General features: G+C 37.3%; 4 protein-coding genes and 1 non-coding gene across 5 annotated transcripts; 3 read left to right on the forward strand and 2 right to left on the reverse strand.

The window, feature by feature from the left end:
• On the forward strand, positions 1 to 783 carry LOC148934218 (uncharacterized). The gene is made up of 2 exons (XM_089062246.1): positions 1 to 364; positions 551 to 783. The coding sequence occupies exons 1-2, from the start codon at positions 1 to 3 to the stop codon at positions 781 to 783; spliced, it is 597 nt and encodes a 198-aa protein (XP_088918372.1).
• A 5,254-nt stretch (positions 784 to 6,037) lies between these two features.
• LOC125224353 (RNA polymerase II C-terminal domain phosphatase-like 3) lies at positions 6,038 to 11,265 on the forward strand. The gene is made up of 12 exons (XM_048127738.2): positions 6,038 to 6,416; positions 6,490 to 6,613; positions 6,701 to 6,756; positions 6,855 to 6,915; positions 6,989 to 8,308; positions 8,756 to 9,361; positions 9,456 to 9,602; positions 9,697 to 9,965; positions 10,039 to 10,150; positions 10,237 to 10,494; positions 10,564 to 10,610; positions 10,684 to 11,265. The coding sequence occupies exons 1-12, from the start codon at positions 6,112 to 6,114 to the stop codon at positions 10,745 to 10,747; spliced, it is 3,369 nt and encodes a 1,122-aa protein (XP_047983695.2). The 5' UTR covers positions 6,038 to 6,111; the 3' UTR covers positions 10,748 to 11,265.
• Positions 11,266 to 12,235: 970 nt separating this feature from the next.
• On the reverse strand, positions 12,236 to 13,819 carry LOC125185653 (bidirectional sugar transporter N3-like). Its single transcript, XM_048082214.2, has 6 exons — positions 13,657 to 13,819; positions 13,533 to 13,569; positions 13,224 to 13,434; positions 12,982 to 13,143; positions 12,729 to 12,848; positions 12,236 to 12,643 (listed from the first exon to the last, which is right to left on the reverse strand). Exons 1-6 carry the CDS (start codon positions 13,697 to 13,699, stop codon positions 12,338 to 12,340), a joined length of 879 nt encoding a protein of 292 aa, XP_047938171.1. The 5' UTR covers positions 13,700 to 13,819; the 3' UTR covers positions 12,236 to 12,337.
• Positions 13,820 to 17,028: 3,209 nt separating this feature from the next.
• On the reverse strand, positions 17,029 to 17,100 carry TRNAQ-UUG (transfer RNA glutamine (anticodon UUG)). The gene has a single exon. It is a non-coding gene; the product is annotated as a tRNA-Gln (tRNA).
• Positions 17,101 to 17,482: 382 nt separating this feature from the next.
• On the forward strand, positions 17,483 to 18,601 carry LOC125222366 (uncharacterized). The gene is made up of 2 exons (XM_048124914.2): positions 17,483 to 17,709; positions 17,787 to 18,601. Exons 1-2 carry the CDS (start codon positions 17,565 to 17,567, stop codon positions 18,440 to 18,442), a joined length of 801 nt encoding a protein of 266 aa, XP_047980871.1. The 5' UTR covers positions 17,483 to 17,564; the 3' UTR covers positions 18,443 to 18,601.
• Positions 18,602 to 18,634: the final 33 nt, after the last annotated feature.

Here is an 18,634-nt window from a genome sequence, read left to right on the forward strand (position 1 = left end):
ATGGCAGACTACTTTAGCGCTAACCCCCGTTACCCAGCTGAGATTTTCCGTCGGAGTTTCAGAATGTCGCGACCGCTCTTCACCCATATAGCGACGACATTGGCGGACCGGTACGGTTGCTTCAACCTCTGGAGTGATTGCACTGGCCGGATCAGACTATCTACTTCTCAGAAATGCACCTCTGCAATAAGGCAGCTTGCCTATGCCGGACCGGCTGATATGTTCGATGAATACCTACAGATGGGTGAGACGACTAGTCTAGAGGTGCTCCGACAGTTTTGTAAGGGCATGCGGGAAGTCTTTGGTCCGGAGTTCCTACGAAAGCTAACCTCTGATGAGTGCCAGAGACTGCTAGATATGCACGGTGCGGTGCACAGTTTCCCAGGGATGTTGGGCAGCATTGATTGCATGCATTAGGAGTGGAAAAACTGCCCGGTGGCGTGGAAAGGCCAGTTCACTACTGGTTTCAATTGCAAACATCCTTCGATGATACTGGAAGCCGTTGCTGACTACCATTTGCGGATCTGGTATGCGTATTTCAGTGTTGCAGGTTCGAACAACGACATAAACGTTCTGCAGCCGTCGCCTCTCTTCAATGATGAGTGCCGGGGAGAGGGTCCAGAGATCAGTTTCGTAGCAAACGGCACGCAGTATCGCAGGGGATACTATTTGGCAGATGGAATATACCCTCGTTGGCCCGTATTCGTCAAGACACTTCGCCAACCGCCTGGAGCGAGGAGACAATATTTTGCGCGAAAACAAGAGGCCGCTAGGAAATGTTGAGCGAGCTTTTGGTGTGCTCCAAGCGCGATGGGCCATTATACGCTGCCCGGCACGAGTTTGGCACGAAGATGATGTCACGAATATTATGTTAGCATGTGATGGGGTTTGGTGCCCCTTGCACAGCGGAAGACTTGTACAAAACAAATAAATCAGACACGGATCTATTTGACCGATTATGCGATTAATCAATTCATATGTTAAACAGAAAATTGCATGCTAGAACGCAAATAATTCATGCTCAAAGAAATTAAATCCTAAAACATGAATTCTACAGTTTAGAGTTACCGATTTGATTCTCCAAAGAATCGACGATTGCTCGCGCCTTCTCCACGTGATGATCTTCAATACTAGACCACGGATCTTCTCTCTGGTTCCCGAACTGTATCTCGATATCAGGGTGGGCTGATCTTATCAAAATACTAGGACTCGAATAAAGAAGACAGAAGAAAAAATCCTTCTCCAATTAGGAGAGAAATTCGAACTCTTCTAGGTAGAGAGGACGAAAATTATGAGTAATAATAATAATGATTTCTGTCTCCTTTATTCTCCTATTTATATTAAATTCCTTTTGGGCTCAGACAGGGATCTATGGAAGGTTTTGGATATGGGCTCCCCCAATTAGCTTTTTACTAATTAAATTGAATCCACAATTTAATACAAGCTTATATTGGAATATTACGAGCAGCCACTACAGAAGTAATATTGAACTCTCCCCATCCAAATCCGAAATTACAAGTAATCCGGGTTTCCACTTTTATTATTTATTTCCCGCGCTTAAGATATAAATGTCCATTAATTAATTAATGTCTGTTATGGACTTAATTAATTAATATCTTATTAATTCCAAGAGTGGACTTAGCAAGAAACATTTATTTATTATTCATAGAGTAATAAAACTCCAACTGGCCAGTTTTCCGAATAATAAAACCTTGTTCAAGTTACTCTTGAGGACATTATCAAACGAGACTCACCTCGCGCACGATTCAACATAATAGCAATCCTAGCACCGCTAAATATTAATCACTACTACCCAATATATCAGGATTATTGGGTTGCGAAAAACCCGCATCATTTGATAAGTCAAAGTAGTGCATAATCAATACCGTATGCTCAATGCTAACATATGTAGATTAAGAAATAGTATTTTATCAAGACCTAGTCTTTCAGTAGATAGCATAAAGACACGTCTTGCTGTTAGATCCGTTCAGTGCTATACCACACCAATGTCATCTTATTTCAGTAAGGCTTAGAAATATGCGGACTGACATTGCAACCTTTCACGATAGGTAGCCAAAGCCTATCTAGGTTGTGAAATTCTTCATTTTCTTTTGCAAAGCATTGCATAGATCTGACCGTGTTACCTTAAAGTGGACGACGCCCACAACCGGTCTACTAAGCAAAAGACTTAGACTTTGTTTACTTCTTATGCATTTAAATGTTTGTAAAACATCTTATAAATGCACAAGCAAACACAATGTAATAATAATAGTGATTCTATTCGTGCGAGACTGCTCGAATAATACTGAATCGGGTTAAAAGTGGATTGTAGAGTTTTACGTATACAAGCAAGATTCTATTCGCGCGAAACTTGCTCGAAACATGTTTTTCAGTATACCAAACCTAACAGCATGTACTCCCTCCATCCCACAAAAGATGTCACACTTTCCTTTTTAGTTTGTCCCACAAAAGATGTCACATTTCCCTTTTTGGAAAAAGTTCTCTCTCATATGAATATAAAAATTATATTTTCTCTCTCCATTTAACACACAAAACAAAACCGCATAAAATCTCGTGCCGTCCCACAAGTGTGACATCTTTTGTGGGACGGAGGGAGTATCATATTGCACAATATGATAATAGAAGATTAAAGATTTGCTGCAGAACGTTGGGCACCGGAAGATGGTGCAAGTACAAGTCACGGCGTTGCCTCCGCGCCGATACAAATGGGTGTACCACGTAGTAATGAATATCTGATCCAACGTTTCGCTGATATACGCAGGAGCACAGCACATGACCAACTCCAGGTCGATTTGATTGAAGAGGTCTGGGCACGTAGGGGAGGCGGCGTAGCGTGAAGAACATGTGTGATTTTCCGTAGATCAAATTTTCGTTGTAATTTTCCCCTTACTTTAATCCGACGAAAATTTAGTTTTCAATTTTAATTTGTTTTATTAGCCGTTTTTATCTAATTTTAGTCCGATAATTTTAATTGTAATTGAATTAAAATATACAACAAATAAAATAAAGTGAAATGCGGCTAAAAAAAGTGTCCACTATTGCTGCGGAAACTTTTTTTTGTGGCCGTGGACAAATAAAAAGTGACTATTTTGAAAAAAAACGTAAAAGTGTCCAGCCAAAGTATCCTCCCTATTGTAGATGCTCTAATCAAGCATCTCTATACTAGGACTTGATTGACATATTGTTTACTTTAAAAATAATTATCACAAATTACATTTTGTGGTTACGAAACGATTCCAAGACAGAATGTAATTGTCATAATAGAATTTAATTAGTAATTTTGTAATATAATTTTTTATTTCAGGTTAAAACTAGTACTCCCTCCGTCCCAGAGAATTTAGCATACTTTGAAAATGACACGAGATTTTAGGAGGTTTTGTTTTGTGTGTTAAATGAAGAGAGAAAATATAATTTTTATATTCATGTGAGAGAGAACTTTTTCCAAAAAGGGAAATGTGACATCTTTTGTGGGACAAACTAAAAAGGAAAGTGTGCCATCTTTTATGGGATGGAGGGAGTATTATTTATGATATTTTGTCGGTTGAATTCTTAATTTCTAAAAAATTCTTTTTCTGTTTGAAAAACAAATCTAATCATTTTCATTATTAATAAACTAATCATTTTATAATTATGGAGATCATTAAGTATCGTTTAAGATATAAATAATAAATAAATTATAATATTCTTAATTCTATACTAGTATAGTGCACCGATGTTCGCTTCCTACTTTTAGGCGGATGTTATATCAATTTTTTATTTTTATTTTTATTTTCTAATTCTTTCTCATTTCATATAATTTGCAATCATATTTTAGTTAAATTCACTTGTAAATAATTAAAAGATAAAATTTTTTATTAACACAAAAAAATTACATATAACAATAATAAAATAATACCCATCTTTCAAAGAGTATGAACATTTGGTTTGACACGAATTTATATGCACAATTGGTAAAAAAAAGAGAGATAGAAAGAAAATGTTTAAAATATTGTTAGTGGAGAATGAGTCCTACCCAATTAGAGAGAAACGCGTTTCTAAAATTAGAAAGTTTATACTTTTCAGGAATGGACTAAAAAGGAAAAAGTTCATACTCTTCAGGGACAGAGAGTGTAAAATTACAACAAAAACCTAATCATTTAAATTAAATAAAGAAAAATAATATTTTCATCAAGGGGATCAAAGTGCACACAATGGTTCTCCATTTACCTCCGTGATAACATGAACCCTTGACAAATTCTTACTAGATCTCGTTGGAGTTACTAGTGGACATTCTTATCGCGAGTAGACTCAAATAGTTGTTGGTACACTAATGAGGATGTGACGCACCTCGATTTGGTGTTCGGTTGTTGTGGATGAGCTCAAGGCAAAAATCATATCTTCATTGAAAAAATTAGAGTTCTCGTGTTGTTCATCCTTGATTATAATATCGTGCAATATAATTCATATACACGTTATGTCAGCTAGCATGCCTTTGTTTTACACATGCCTCAAATCTTTGATGATCACAAACCATGCTTGGAGAACAGTGAAGATTCTTTCCTCGTACTTTTATGCATCCTCTCCAAAATGTCATTTTGGGATTAGTTGGACAAATGTTGGCCTGATAAATGTCATCAATAATGTGGCTGAGGATATTGGTATGTTGTTGGGTCGAAGAATACCCAAAAAATATGTCAAATCCATAAACCATAGTCAGTGGCCAGCGATTACTTCTAGCATAAATTATAGGATAAGATCCATGGTACCCGCTAAATATAGATTAAAGAGGCCCAGGCTTAACCCTTTTTTTTTGTTTTTTGTTTTTTTTTGTTTTTTTTATTCATTTTAATACCTGTTTAATGTGCTTGATTTCTTCGTTGCGCTCTCTTAAATGTGTTTAGTTCTTTTATTCTGTTTAATATTCTTACTTTATTTTCTCTATATTAATTTATTTTATTTCTTTCCTTTTTTTATTTTATTTATTAACTAATTTAATACTCACCATTTTTGAAATTAGTCTATTAACTTGGATAGTGGGGAGGCTGTAGAGGTGGCCAAACCCAACCGGACCGGCGGTTAACCGCCGGTTCCCAACCGGCAGGTCGGAATCGGAACCGGAATCGGACGACGGTTCCGGTTCGAAATCCAGTTTAGGGTTAGCCGCCAGTTACGATTCAAGAAATATGAAATCGGAACCGGCGGTTAACCGCCGGTTAACCGGGAAAATGTAGCCATCGCCGGTAGGTTCCTAGGGTTGCAGGCGTAGGGCTGAAAATGGTCGGAAAACCGCCGGTTTGTGTCGGAAAATCACCGGTTTCTGACACAAAACCGCCGGTTCCCGACGGTTCAGGGCTAGGGTTGTAGGCGTAGGCGTAGGGTTGCAGCGTAGAGTCTGAAAAGGTGTCGGAAACCGCCGGTTTTTGGTCAGAAACCGGCGGTTTTCTGACACAAACCGGCGGTTCGGTCAGAAAACCGGCGGTTTTCGACCGTTTTCAAAGTCTCTTTGGATTTTACTATAGAATTTAAAAGTTATAACTATAAGATTTAAATAAAAAAAAAAGAAAAAAAAGAACCGGAACCGGCTCGGAACCGCCGAAACTGTTGAAAAACCGACGGTTAGTAACTGGAATCGGCGGTTAAACCGGAACCGAATAACCGGTATCCGAGCCGGTTACGGTTCAAGTATTCGACGAATCGGAACCGGCGATTTTTGAACCGTGGCCATGTCTAGGAGGCCGTATAAATTTAGAGAGAAGGGAGTAATTATGTAACGGCCATGAATTGATCTAACCGTATTGCCCTTGCTTCTTCATCCCTATAAAAAAGAGAGGGATTGTCATTTGTTAATCCATGATGAATTAGTATATCCACTTACGATCCCAATCTTAATATCATTCATAAATCTGGTCGAATCTTATTTTCTATTATTACGTTTAAAATCCGTTATTGTTTGCGTATAATTCAATTCAACATATGCTGATTTGAATTTAAGGAAAAAACCCTAGAATTTGAGGCGGAGGTAGACGATGATGTAGTGGGACGAAATTTCTGAAGAAGCTTTCAATATTAAAAAATTACACTAGAGGTGGAATTGGGGCTAGGGCTTGGACGATGAGAGATCCTTACAAGTACCAGATTTCTTCCTATCCGGGTTTATATAATTTGGCGTGGGCGCAGGCTGTAAACAATAAGCCACCGGGTGACGTTTTTGTCACGATGGAGGATGATAGTAGTAATGGTCATAGTAAGGTTGTGACTGACGATGATGATGGTGAGCTGGAAGAGGGCGAGATTGATTTGGATTCTGAGTTGCATGATTCGGATGTTAAGGTTAACAAGGAAGATAGGAGCAAACGTGTTGATGTTGATCTAATAATGGAAGAGCTTGTCAATCTGAAAGCGCCTGATGCCCAAAAGTAACTTGATTTCATAACTTAAAAAAAGTAATCATATGTCATGGTTAATGTTTTTGTTTTTGTGTTTGTGTAGCTCTTTTGATGCATTCTTTCCACGCTTGGAGGCCACAGCAATCAAGTTGCACAAGATTGTGTTGGACGGTCCTTTTCCTGAGAAACACACTCTTGTTCAGCTCTTACTTCAGACTCTTCATTCGGTATGATGCTCAATCGAAGATATGAATTGCATTTTGTTTATGTCTTCATCCTTAGGTGAGCATTGATACAATTCCCAGTATCTGCAGGTTTTTTCTTCAATGACTCTAGCACTCAACCAACAGAATGAAGCAATTCTGTTGAGGTTTGTAGCATACCTAGTGTTTTGTTTCTTTCACTTCGTGCTCTTTGTGTGGCATTTCTTGACTATTAACCGTATTATCCTTTTTAACATGCCTTCAGGTTGCTAGCTCAATTAACAAGCTTGAGGCCACCTCTTTTTTCTTCTTCGCAGTTGAAAGAGGTGTGTCCCCCACCCCACATTTTATTCATCGTTTCTTAGCTATAGTGTCTTATTGAGATATATGGTGTTGCAGGTGGAGGCTATTAGGTTGTCTCTTGAGTCATCTGATAATTCCTTGAACAATGGTGTAACTGGAATGAAACAAGTAAGAGAGGGGTTTAATACAACCAATTTACATGTGTTGTTTGAGAATGCCGATAACAGGCCTGATTACGTAAGGAAACATGGACAAGAACCTGTGCCTGATGGTTCAGTGGATCAACGTGGGCAAAGCTTTCCCTTACAGTGTTCAAAACCAGCGCTAGTTAACCTGAGCCGCAAAGGTCTTCCTCTGCTAGATCTTCACAAAGATCATGATGTGGACAGTCTTCCTTCTCCTACACGAGACCATCCTGCAACTTTCCCCTTTGATAAGGGATTAATCTTGGAGCAAGGGCTGCTGAAACCTGAGTGGCCTCTTCCTAGACAAACACTTCCTCGAGGAAATCCCGCTCTGCATCCTTATGAAACTGATACTGTCAAAGATGTTTCCGGTTATCAGAAAAAATTTGGACAGGGTTCCTTTTTTGTGAATGATAAGTTTCCAAGTCCAACTCCTTCAGGGGAGGGTGATAATAAAGGAGACGGTGAAGCCTGTGGGGAGGTCAGTAGTTCTGTTAACCACAATGTTAACCCTGCTGTGAATTCCTTGATGCTAGGGCAGCCAGCACTTTCTTCTGCTGCTGCCAGAGATGTTGTAGCAGGTCCTGAGATTAGCAATGTTCAGATGATTGATACTGCAAATAGTTTCCGAAATCCTGTGTTAGAGCCCTCTGCAAAAAGTAGGGACCCTAGGCTCCGAATGGCCAATTCTGATGCAGGTCCAACAAATCTCAGTCAGAGTCTCAGTCAGAGTCTCCCCTCAATGGGAAGTGATGAATCCAAATCGACGTATGTTGGTTTTATGAGTTCGAGGAAGCAGAAGGTATGTGAGGAGCTAGTTTTGAATGGTCCCGCGCTAAAACGGCGAAAAAATGAATCATTGATTCCAGAAGTAACCCTGCCACTCACGACTACAATCTCAACCTCTCAAGTTCTGACTCCACCCGTGCTACCCATTAGCAGTCTCTCTAAATCAGCATTAACCTGTCAAACTGAAATTCTGCCAGTGAAAAGTTTCAGTTTGTCTTCTCCTATTCATTCTTTATTAAGAGATATAGCTGGCAATCCATCTATATGGATGAGCATACTCAAAATGGAACATAAGACGTCTGACGATAACAATAATGCAACTCAAATGCCAAACTCGAATTCCATACTGGGAGTAGCTCCATCAACATCTGGTGTCCTGCCTTCCTCCTCAATACTTGGCCAGAAACCAGCGGGAATAGTTCCTTGCCAGCCAGTCTCTGCGGTAGGCACTCATATACATTTTTCTTGTTCCTCTTAATTTGTTAAATCTTTCATATTATTAATATCAATTATGGTTGACGCCTTCTCAGTGGCCACAGCCCTGTTTGTTTGTTCCTTTGAACCTTTCATTATGGAATATGGCCTTTGGGTTTTTACTCAATTATCCATATTCCTGCAAAACTATCTGGCAGCTTATACCCTGGTGAAGAGTTTCAACAATCCCTGGAAAATTATCTCATTTGATGTTTAAATTAAACCCAAATTTCCTGATACAATGTTCTCAAGTATTAAAAAGTGAATAGCTGCTAGATGAAATATCTATAATTATACTTAAGTTTGTTTTTATTTCCTGATAAAAAAAAAAATTGTACTTCAGAATAGATATATCTAGCATGTTTGTTTCTAGTTTCTTAGTTCTTTACTTGCTGCATTTATATGTAATTTGCAGGAGGAACCTGGAAAAGTTCGAATGAAGGCTCGTGACCCACGTCGTATTCTACATAATAATACACCTCAGAATGGTGTGAGTGCAGTATCTGATCTTCCAAAAACATATCCTTCATCTTCTTCAGTAATGATGGGTAACATGAGTGCCCAAGGGCAAGAAGATCAAATGGAGAAGGTAGTTCCTTCCGGAAGTGTGAAACCACCAGATATTACCATGAAGTTTACCAATAATCTGAGGAACATTGCTGATATCATGTCTGTATCGCAAGCAAATACACCTTCACCAGATCTTCCTCAGAGTGTATTGTCACAGCCGTTACAAAGTCATCAAGCTGGACCAGAGAGTAAGATGGTAGCTTACAATTCAGTCAACTTCAGATCTGGAAGTAACTCAACATCCGATGCAGCTATTTCTATCCCCCCTCGACCACTTAATGCAAATACTTGGAGTGATGTTGAGCATTTATTTGATGGCTTTGATGACCAGCAAAAGGCTGCTATCCAGAGAGAAAGGGCTAGGAGGATTAAAGAACAGAATAAACTGTTTGCTGATCGAAAGCTATGTCTTGTCTTGGATCTTGATCATACTCTCCTAAATTCAGCCAAGGCAAGAAAATATTATCTTTTTCCCAAGTTCATTCTGGCCTGGCCTGGCCTGATAATGTTGGGGACTTTTGACCAATAAATTGTTGTATTTCCAGTTTACAGAGGTTGACCCTCTGCATGATGAGATTCTGAGAAAGAAGGAGGAACAAGATCGGGTAAAGTCCCAAAGGCATCTATTTCGGTTTCCCCATATGGGAATGTGGACAAAGTTGCGTCCTGGGATATGGAATTTCTTGGAGAAGGTAAGAGTTCTTCTTCTTATTAGAATAAAAATCACTTAATAGTTCTATTTATTCCTATGTTTATTATTGATTTTCCATGGGTTTTCGAATTTAGGCAAGCAAGCTCTATGAACTTCATCTCTGCACCATGGGAAACAAATATTATGCCACTGAGATGGCAAAATTGCTTGATCCAAAAGGGGAATTGTTTTCTGGAAGAGTTATCTCGAGGGGCGATGATGGTGAACCATTTGATAGTGATGATAGAGTTCCCAAGAGTAAGGATTTGGAGGGTGTTTTGGGCATGGAGTCAGCGGTCGTAATTATTGATGATTCTGTACGAGTGTGGCCTCATAACAAACCAAACTTGATTGCTGTGGAACGGTAATGGATTACCTTGGTATTCTTAGATTGTTAACTACGTTGTTTAAACTGAAATCTTGTGCAATCTGCACAGGTATATATATTTTCCGTGTAGTAGACGTCAATTTGGGCTATCAGGCCCTTCTCTTCTGGAGATTGATCATGATGAGAGACCAGAAGATGGGACTCTGGCTTCTTCTCTGGCGGTGAGCTTCTATCTAAACGAAAAAGACGTGTATATTTTCATATAGTGAGAGAAGATGGGTGTTTGATTTTGGCGGTTTGTAAACAGGTTATAGAAAAAATACATGGAGCATTTTTTGCACACGATTCATTAGAAGAAGGTGATGTTAGAAGTATCTTAGCTTGTGAACAAAGGAAAATTCTAGCGGGCTGCCGCATTGTTTTCAGCCGAATGTTCCCAGTTGGTGAAAAGAATCCTCAGATGCATCCGCTGTGGCAGACGGCTGAGCAATTCGGTGCAGTGTGCACAAAGCAGATAGATGAGCAGGTGACACATGTGGTTGCGAATTCACTTGGGACGAACAAGGTATTTATCGAATGAATTACTATGTTGTTATGTTTTGGCAGAGACAGTGATGATTTATGACTCCAACAGGTGAACTCGGCACTGGCTAGAGGAACATTTGTGGTCCACCCGGGATGGTATGATCTAGCCCACTGCTGTCTACTGGTCCGTACTTCCACTACCAAACTAACTATATTAAATCACTTGCAGGGTCGAAGCATCAGCTCTGCTGTATCGAAGAGCTAATGAGCATGATTTTGCTATTAAACAATAATAATAAAAACAATAACTAAATAGCGTACGTAACAAATTCGTTCGCCCTTGGTGCTGGAGGCTGGCCAATCTTGCGAACCTAACGTAACTAATATTTCACAATTCAAAATGGAGAAAGCATAAGCTTATAGGATGAATAATTCAACAAATTGCATGTTTTTTCGGCTCGGGAAACCATAACGACGTAACAATGCAGTTGATGGTGGATGAGGTCGTATTCTTTGGAGCTACTGTACTTTTCTTTCTGTTTTTGTGACCTTAATTCAATGGTTTCACTTCAATGCGCCGAAATTGCGACATCTCGTCCTTCATCATGGTCCTACATCTTCCTTCAACCATATCTTGACAAAACTAATAGAGGAAAAAACAAATTGGTGTGTGTCAAGTGGCCCATGATCTGTTCTTTGCATCTCTGGTTTTCTAGTTATGCATCTTTCCATTTTATAAAGAAATTTAATAATTTAACTATGCACATGCTTTCTTCTCTTATTTTACTTTCTCTTAATTTATTCTCTCTACTTTACTCACTTTCTATTTTTTTCTCCCTCGTACCTTTTAGCTATATACTTAATATACTACTAAATATCCATATCTTAAACTGCGCGCCCAAAAGTTCCGCCTCAACTATAATGGAACGGAAGGAGTATATATTACTACCTCTGTTCCACACTAAGAGTCCATTTTTGTTATTTTAGCTTGTTTAATAGTAATATAAGTCAAATTTCACTTTTACTATAAATGATAAGTAGGTTCACATTCAACTAATTCATTCCACTCATGTTTTGGAGTAAAACTAATATATAAAAGTAAGACTTATACTTTACTTAACTTTTTCAATCCGCTTTTCTCTATAATTCTTAAAACATGTGCTGAGTCAAAATGTGGACTTCTCTTTTAGGACAGAGCTAGTGCATAAAAATTAACATATGCTATTGAATAGTAAAATATAATTATGTATATTAAATAATCGATCAATTAGTTTACGTATAAAACAGAATGCCTCCTAATTTTATTATTTTACTTGTAAATACTCCCTCCGTCCCCCTATTAGGAGTCACTCTTTGACCGGGCACAGGTTTTAAGAAATGTAAAGAAAAGTTGGTTGAAAAAGTTAGTGGAATGTGAGACCCATTTTTTTATATTGGTTTTATAATAAAATGTGAGTGAATTGAGTTAGTGGAATGTGGGACCTACTTACTATTTATGGTAAAAATGAAGTGTGACTCTTAATTGGGGACGGACCGAAATAGAAAAGTGTGACTCTTAATGGGGGACGGAGGGGGTATAAATTATTTTGTCAATTTTTGAGTTTGTGCTATAATTGTGCTTTTTTGGTAATTAATTTTTGGAGATAATTTTAATACACACCATCATTTCTTAAGAAATAAAACTATTAACTGATGAAGTTGACAAGATCACCATAGTAAAAAACTAACTAATAGAAGTTGATAAACATGTTGATGGATTGCTATATTTTTGGGAAACACTATAAAACAAAATAAGGGTGTTTAATTTATTTGAGTAGGTAGGTAAGAAAACAGAGAAAAATACATGGATGGACCACAGGATTTAATGAGTAAATATGAATAAATTATGTAGCTGCACAAACAAGCATGGGCAGAGGTGTGTGGAGGTGGGGTGGTTCAGCAGCCATTGAGCAAGGGAGAGCTGTGTCTTGAATCTCTGCGGTCTCAACCACCTTTATGCTAATTGGATTGTGATCATTACTAGCAATAGGAATAGTACTAATAGGAGTAGTAATAGGAGTAGAAATTGGAATAGTAATACTAATAGGAGTAGAAGGGGCAGAGGCTTTGATTTCCAATTGCTTGTTCCGGAATATTCCATACACCAACATTTGTATCATCCCCAACAAAAATCCCATTACATTTGGAAGCTGCATTATATCATCATATATATTTATAAGCATAATGTTGTTGAGAAGAGAATTTCTATTAGTATTAGTATGAATGAGGACTCACCGCCACACACAAATCCTTTTGGAACAAACCGTATGCGAACCACATAATTGCACTGAGTGTCAAGAAAAATGACAAAGGAAATGGCATGAATTCCACGCTTCGTGTTCGGACAACTCGAAACTGCATTAGTGGGGATGTGATGATCAGTTGCTAACTATTTGCTAATTGCTAACTATGTCAACACGAAGACAATTGTATATATATATATATATATATATATATATAGTGAATTAAGCCGTGGCTAGCTACTTACAATGATGCTCAAGGGAGCTGCGAAGACACATACGGAGACTGCCACACAAATCCATCCAACCACTCGTGCTCGAGTCGTCCCCTCGAATACAAAGAATGTCACCGCAAATATGACACAAAGCAGCCCCACATTCATCAACCCAAGAATCTTGGCAGTGTGATTCTGATTGCAGTGATGAAACACAATTAATAATGTAGTTATGGAGAATAATCAATGGGACGGAGAAGGAGGTAGTAGGGTACCCTAGCTTTTGTGGAAGCATAAGTGAAGAAGATGAAGAGGTAGGCAGTTTGAATAAGGCATCCGAATAGATTGATGGTGATGAGAAGCACAACATTAGTCTTGAGCAATGCATAGTAGAGCCACAGCATGGATGAGAAGAGGGCGACTGCATAAGGCAACGAATCGAATCCCATTGTTGATTTTTCCTTGTAGATTCGGATGAATGTTGGCCTGCATTAATGTTTTCTTACTCACTTTAATTAATTGATCAAAAACATAGTAGTATAGTAGTAGTAGTAGTATTAATGGAGATGAAGTAGAGAAGTTACATTGGAGCCAGGAACACCATAACTGAAATAATGTTACCTGCAAATCACAACCCGAATATGTTATGTAGGAGTATAATCAAATTCATATGGATGGTACTATTAGGTGAATGCATATATGGAGTACCTAAGATACCGAATGTGAAGCCCCAGGTGTGGAAGACAGCCATGCTATCTACTTAATTAGTATCTCTCTCTCTCTGCTGAATGCTGATATATTTGCAATGTAGGTAGTTCATGCAGATTATGGGACGAGCTGCTTCTTGTGCTTACATAGAGAGAGGTCAGGTGGGATATCGATCGAAGAAGAAGTCATCCTTGTTGCATGACACGTGGAGAAAATAGTACCATAAAATCATTCATCCTGCCTCACGTGCCTTTCATACACCTCATTCCTTTCTAATTATATGTGCCCTATGTCCTCTATAATTATCACTTTTATTCTTTATAAGTTTTAAGAAATGTAATAAAAATAAGTTACAAAATTAATCGAATATGATTTTTATAATAAAATGCGAGTGAAATGCGTTAATTAAATACTATAAAGTTCACTGCACAAAACGGTAAAACTGAAATGTAACAAAAGTTTTGAGATGGAGGGAGTGAAGACTGATACATCTAACAATAAGTTATGTGTTTTAAAATGTTTACTCTTTAAAGCAGTGGTGAAGGAAAGAGGGTTCACTAATTTAAGCTTAAAATCAGAATCCTCGCTTTTCATCATATATTCATTTCATTTTAAACTTGTACTTACTATAATTAATTGAGATGCTTTTCCTCCTTCATTTCATTCCCATCTGGAGCGCTTAGTTTTGAATGATAATGTGTCGATATATAATTTTTGTACTTGTATATACTATGTATTTTTGCCTTTTGGGTTTATATGTGAAACTAGCTACGTGGTGGACCCACAAATTTTGCATGGACACGTAAGACACCTCAACATACGCTACTCACTTTTATTTTACCATTACCCATCATTGTTGTTGATGAGGACGAAAGAGATAAATCAAGCTCATTGCCTCTCAATTACTAAAATACTACATGAGTTTAAATAAACTATTTTTAAAACTAAGAGTAACAATTATTAAATATATTGTGAATAGAGAAAATGATAATAAATAAAATTGATTTATTGAGAATAATATGCTGTCCTGGTATCTATAAATAGAAAATTATTACTCTCTCCCCTGAAAATTTGTCACATTTCATTTTCTGCACTTATTTTTAAAAAATGATAATAAATAGTTAAAGTGGAGAAATTGTAAATAAGAGAGAGAATATTGTAGATAAGAGTCTTCTCTATATTATTCTCTCTCTTACTTTACTTTCTCTTCACTTTAACTATTTATTATCATTTTTTAAAAATGAGTGCAGAAAATGAAATTTGACAAATTTTCGGGACGGAGGGAGTACTAATTTTTAAAATATAAAGACGGGAAATGTAATTTAATAACCATGGTGGCATTGTGCATAGCTAATGTGATGTACATGTGTGTGTGTTGGGCTTAAATTTCACGGCACAACTAAATCAAGGATATGATTAATGTAATAGTGACAGTATAATGTTTGATGTGTCAATGTCAAGCAAATAATTGTGGTGACGCAAATGTGTATATATATGAATATGATTAGGGGTAAAATCAGAGCAATCATTTGGTTACATGATTGAGATGAATGAATGAATACATTATGCATGCATATATATCTTGAATTCTCCATACATTTGGCGCCATTGCAGCTCATACATTTCAATTCCAAATTCACTTGTTCAATTCCCACATATATTGTCCTCATAAAACACCAAATAATTAAACGTATATATAAACATAGAGAGAATTAAAGAGTATGATTGCTTGCATATATCAAATTAGTTTTTTGTGTGGCTACAATAAATTATGAATGTTGTGGCGTCTCGCATATTGCCAAGAATGCAGAATAAACAGTACCTTGACAATCAAGAGTTTAGAGCCAACTTAAACACGAGAATATTAATGTAAAAAATAAATGAGGAGGCAGCTAGCTAGCCCCTGTTGGTAGATGATCCTCTCCTCATATCTCATTATTTCAATCTAATTATAATTTGGAGGGGAACTCACTTCATTTATTGCATCTCATTTTCACTATAATTTATTATATTATTTTGCAAGATCTTGCAATTCACGGCTCCACAGCTCACAATCCTCTTCATGGTTACTGCATAATTCATTGGTATTATATATAGGTAGAGAAATTAATAAAATACCCCTAAAATAGTACTTCCTCCGTTCCATAAAAAATGTCTCACTTTCATTTTTCGTTTGTCATACTAAAGATGTCACATTTCCATTTTTAGAAAAAGTTCTCTCTCACAATAATATAAATATTACTCCCTCCGTCCCGGCTAAGATGACACATTGCTTAGCCGGCACGGGGTTTTAGGAGTTATTGGTTAAAGTATTTAATTAGAGAGAGAGAAGGTGAGTGTAAGTATTAAAGTAGAGAGATAAAGAAAGATGTATATTTTAATAGGAGTGAGAAAAAATGGTTGGGTGTATTAATTGGAGAGAGAAAGTTATCAAAAAAGGAAATGTGTCATCTTAGTTGGGACAAACTAAAAAGGAAAACGTGTCATCTTAAGCGGGACGGAGGGAGTATATTTTTTTTTCCACCTACATACAAAACAAAACCTTCTAAAATCTCGTGCCGTTCCACAAGTGTGACATCTCTTGTGGGACCGAGGGTGTACTTACCATTGATGAGTTAGCTTTATGTTTGAATTATGAGTTATTCAGACTTAAATTTCAGATTAGAAATTTACAATCTTAATCTTGTAGCTACCCCACCAGGCTAAATGAGCGAAAAACTAACAATAATCATTCACCTATTTATTTTTTACTCTTAAGGATAGTAATCGTATAATAATCAAATAAATCTAATATAAAAACAAAAAAAATTATATGACAAAATAGTAGTATAACCTTTTCAAAACATTACACTTTTATATGAATGATATTTAATAAAGCTTAAGTTGTTGAATAAATTCCAATTTATAATAATCCTGACATGTCAAAAAATCTAATTTAAGATTGATAATTTATTATGAATATTTTATATAGTGAACTTGAATATTCCAATTCATTTATCTATTATTATATTATATTAATAAAAATGTAACATAAAAGTGAAGCTTTTGTTTTATTTTATTTGTGTAGTTATTATTTTTATTTAAAATATTATCGAAGTGTCCTAATTGACTTACAACAAGTCATTTGTATTTCAAATCAGCTATAGGCTAATCGGACTCAAATTTTGCAAGGTTACAAATTTATAACCCAAACACTTTAAATTTAGAAGATTATTCGGATCAATATGTGGGAGGGATCCAGACTACATATTATTGACATCTCTAGTTGGAATTGCCCATGCATCAAAGTTACACATTAACTTATCACTAACACAATTTCCATATACTAAATCACTATGGGAAATAAAAGGAAATATGGTGTCAAAAAACTAAAGGTCCTACCGGGAGTCGAACCCAGGTCGCTGGATTCAAAGTCCAGAGTGCTAACCACTACACCATAGAACCTTGTTGTCACCTTTCCAAATTAAGAGCTATACACCAAATATATTTGAAACTTAAAAGTATGAAATTGAAAGCTGTAGATTTTAGGATAACAAAACATATTGATGAACCCCCAATTAGGTACGAAATAAGTTGACTCGGTTGAACAGCTACATTATTTCATATACAGAGTTACAATTGGCATTGCAATTATAAAAGTAAAAATGCATGTGAAGACAGAGAGCTTAGCTAAATTGTTTTTGGTTGGGTTGTGTGTAGTTATGAGATTTCATAATTAAAGTAAGCAGAGAATGAAGTTGCTGTCGAAAAAGAAAAAAAAGCATTCTTGAATTTAATGGCTCAAGGTTGAGACCTGTGACCTTACAGTTGCTTTCACGGATTATAACTACCCATCTCATCTTAACTTTACCTTCTTATATAAATACTATGAAATATTTATAACTTCACTTCACTGAATCTTGAACGCCATGTTTCATTCCATCATCATTCTCTCTCTCACATGTTTGGCCCTCTCCGCAGCTCAGCCCGCCACGCACATTAGCGTGCTAGGTTCTGTATATTGCGACGTATGTTCTCAGAATACTTTCTCCAACCATAGCTACTTCTTGCCAGGTATGTTCATATCATTCATTTATAAGTAATATAAATAGGACTAGCAGAGTGATTAGGTTCGGTTTGGTTTGGTGCAGGTGTCGATGTTAACATCGAGTGCAAAATGAAAAGAAGATGGGCAAGGAGCAGGGAAGATATATCATTCTCAGTGAACAGAAGCACAGATAGATTTGGAATCTACAGAGTGGAGATTCCTTGTGTTGATGGAAGCGTCGACTGCACCCGACATCCCACCATCCAGTCACTGTGCAAGGCAACTTTGCTCCCTCTCTCCGCACCCATCACCACCTGCAATCTCCCAGCCGTGAAAACCATTTCATCGCACATTACACTAAGATCAAACCGAACCAATGCCTGCACCTACACCTTAGGCGCCTTGACTTACAAACCACCACAGAGAAATCTCACTCTTTGTGGGATTCCCAGTCCAACATTATTCAATACTTCCAAGTTTTTCTTTCCTCCTTACAGCGTATTCCCTTGGCCACCGTTGCCTCCACTTCCTCAGCTCCCCCCGCTGCCTCAACTTCCGCCACTGCCTCAGCTTCCACCACTGCCTCAACTTCCACCATTGCCTCAGCTTCCCCCTTTCCCTTATTTCCCATTTCCTCCAAATCCTCCGTCTTTGCCTTTTCCATTTCCATCTGTTCCTCCTCCTCCTGCATCACCACCGATGTTCAATTTCTGGGATCCGAATACATGGTTTCCGCATCCTCCCCCTACCAATCCATAGCTCTATCATCTATTTCATCTTCTAAGTATAGTGAAAACTACACGATAACATCTAATTGTACCTACATTTTTGCTGATTCAGACTGTCTCAGATAATTGTTGTAAATTAGTAAAATCATATTGTGACAATTTTATAAGAGAACCAGCTGCGTGGCTCATACTTATCTGCCTTTGTTCCCATTCAAATATTGGG

The sequence above is a fragment of the Salvia hispanica genome, chromosome 1 (genome assembly GCF_029641045.1).
Source record: "Salvia hispanica isolate PSC_SH4W2 chromosome 1, Shi_PSC_v1, whole genome shotgun sequence".
NCBI lineage: Eukaryota > Viridiplantae > Streptophyta > Magnoliopsida > Lamiales > Lamiaceae > Salvia > Salvia hispanica.

Bases quoted from the DNA above. Each gene is read 5' to 3' on its own strand.
- LOC148934218 (XM_089062246.1), top strand. From the start codon at position 1: ATGGCAGACTACTTTAGCGCTAACCCCCGTTACCCAGCTGAGATTTTC. The intron at 365-550 runs GTGCGGTGCACA...TCAGTGTTGCAG, and splicing joins GAGACTGCTAGATATGCACG to GTTCGAACAACGACATAAAC.
- LOC125224353 (XM_048127738.2), top strand. From the start codon at position 6,112: ATGAGAGATCCTTACAAGTACCAGATTTCTTCCTATCCGGGTTTATAT. The intron at 8,309-8,755 runs GTAGGCACTCAT...TGTAATTTGCAG, and splicing joins CTTGCCAGCCAGTCTCTGCG to GAGGAACCTGGAAAAGTTCG. The intron at 9,603-9,696 runs GTAAGAGTTCTT...TTTCGAATTTAG, and splicing joins TATGGAATTTCTTGGAGAAG to GCAAGCAAGCTCTATGAACT.
- LOC125185653 (XM_048082214.2), bottom strand. From the start codon at position 13,699: ATGGCTGTCTTCCACACCTGGGGCTTCACATTCGGTATCTTAG. The intron at 12,849-12,981 runs GTAAGTAGCTAG...CCACTAATGCAG, and splicing joins CAGCTCCCTTGAGCATCATT to TTTCGAGTTGTCCGAACACG. The intron at 12,644-12,728 runs GTGAGTCCTCAT...GATATAATGCAG, and splicing joins AAAAGGATTTGTGTGTGGCG to CTTCCAAATGTAATGGGATT.
- LOC125222366 (XM_048124914.2), top strand. From the start codon at position 17,565: ATGTTTCATTCCATCATCATTCTCTCTCTCACATGTTTGGCCCTCTCC. The intron at 17,710-17,786 runs GTATGTTCATAT...GGTTTGGTGCAG, and splicing joins CCATAGCTACTTCTTGCCAG to GTGTCGATGTTAACATCGAG.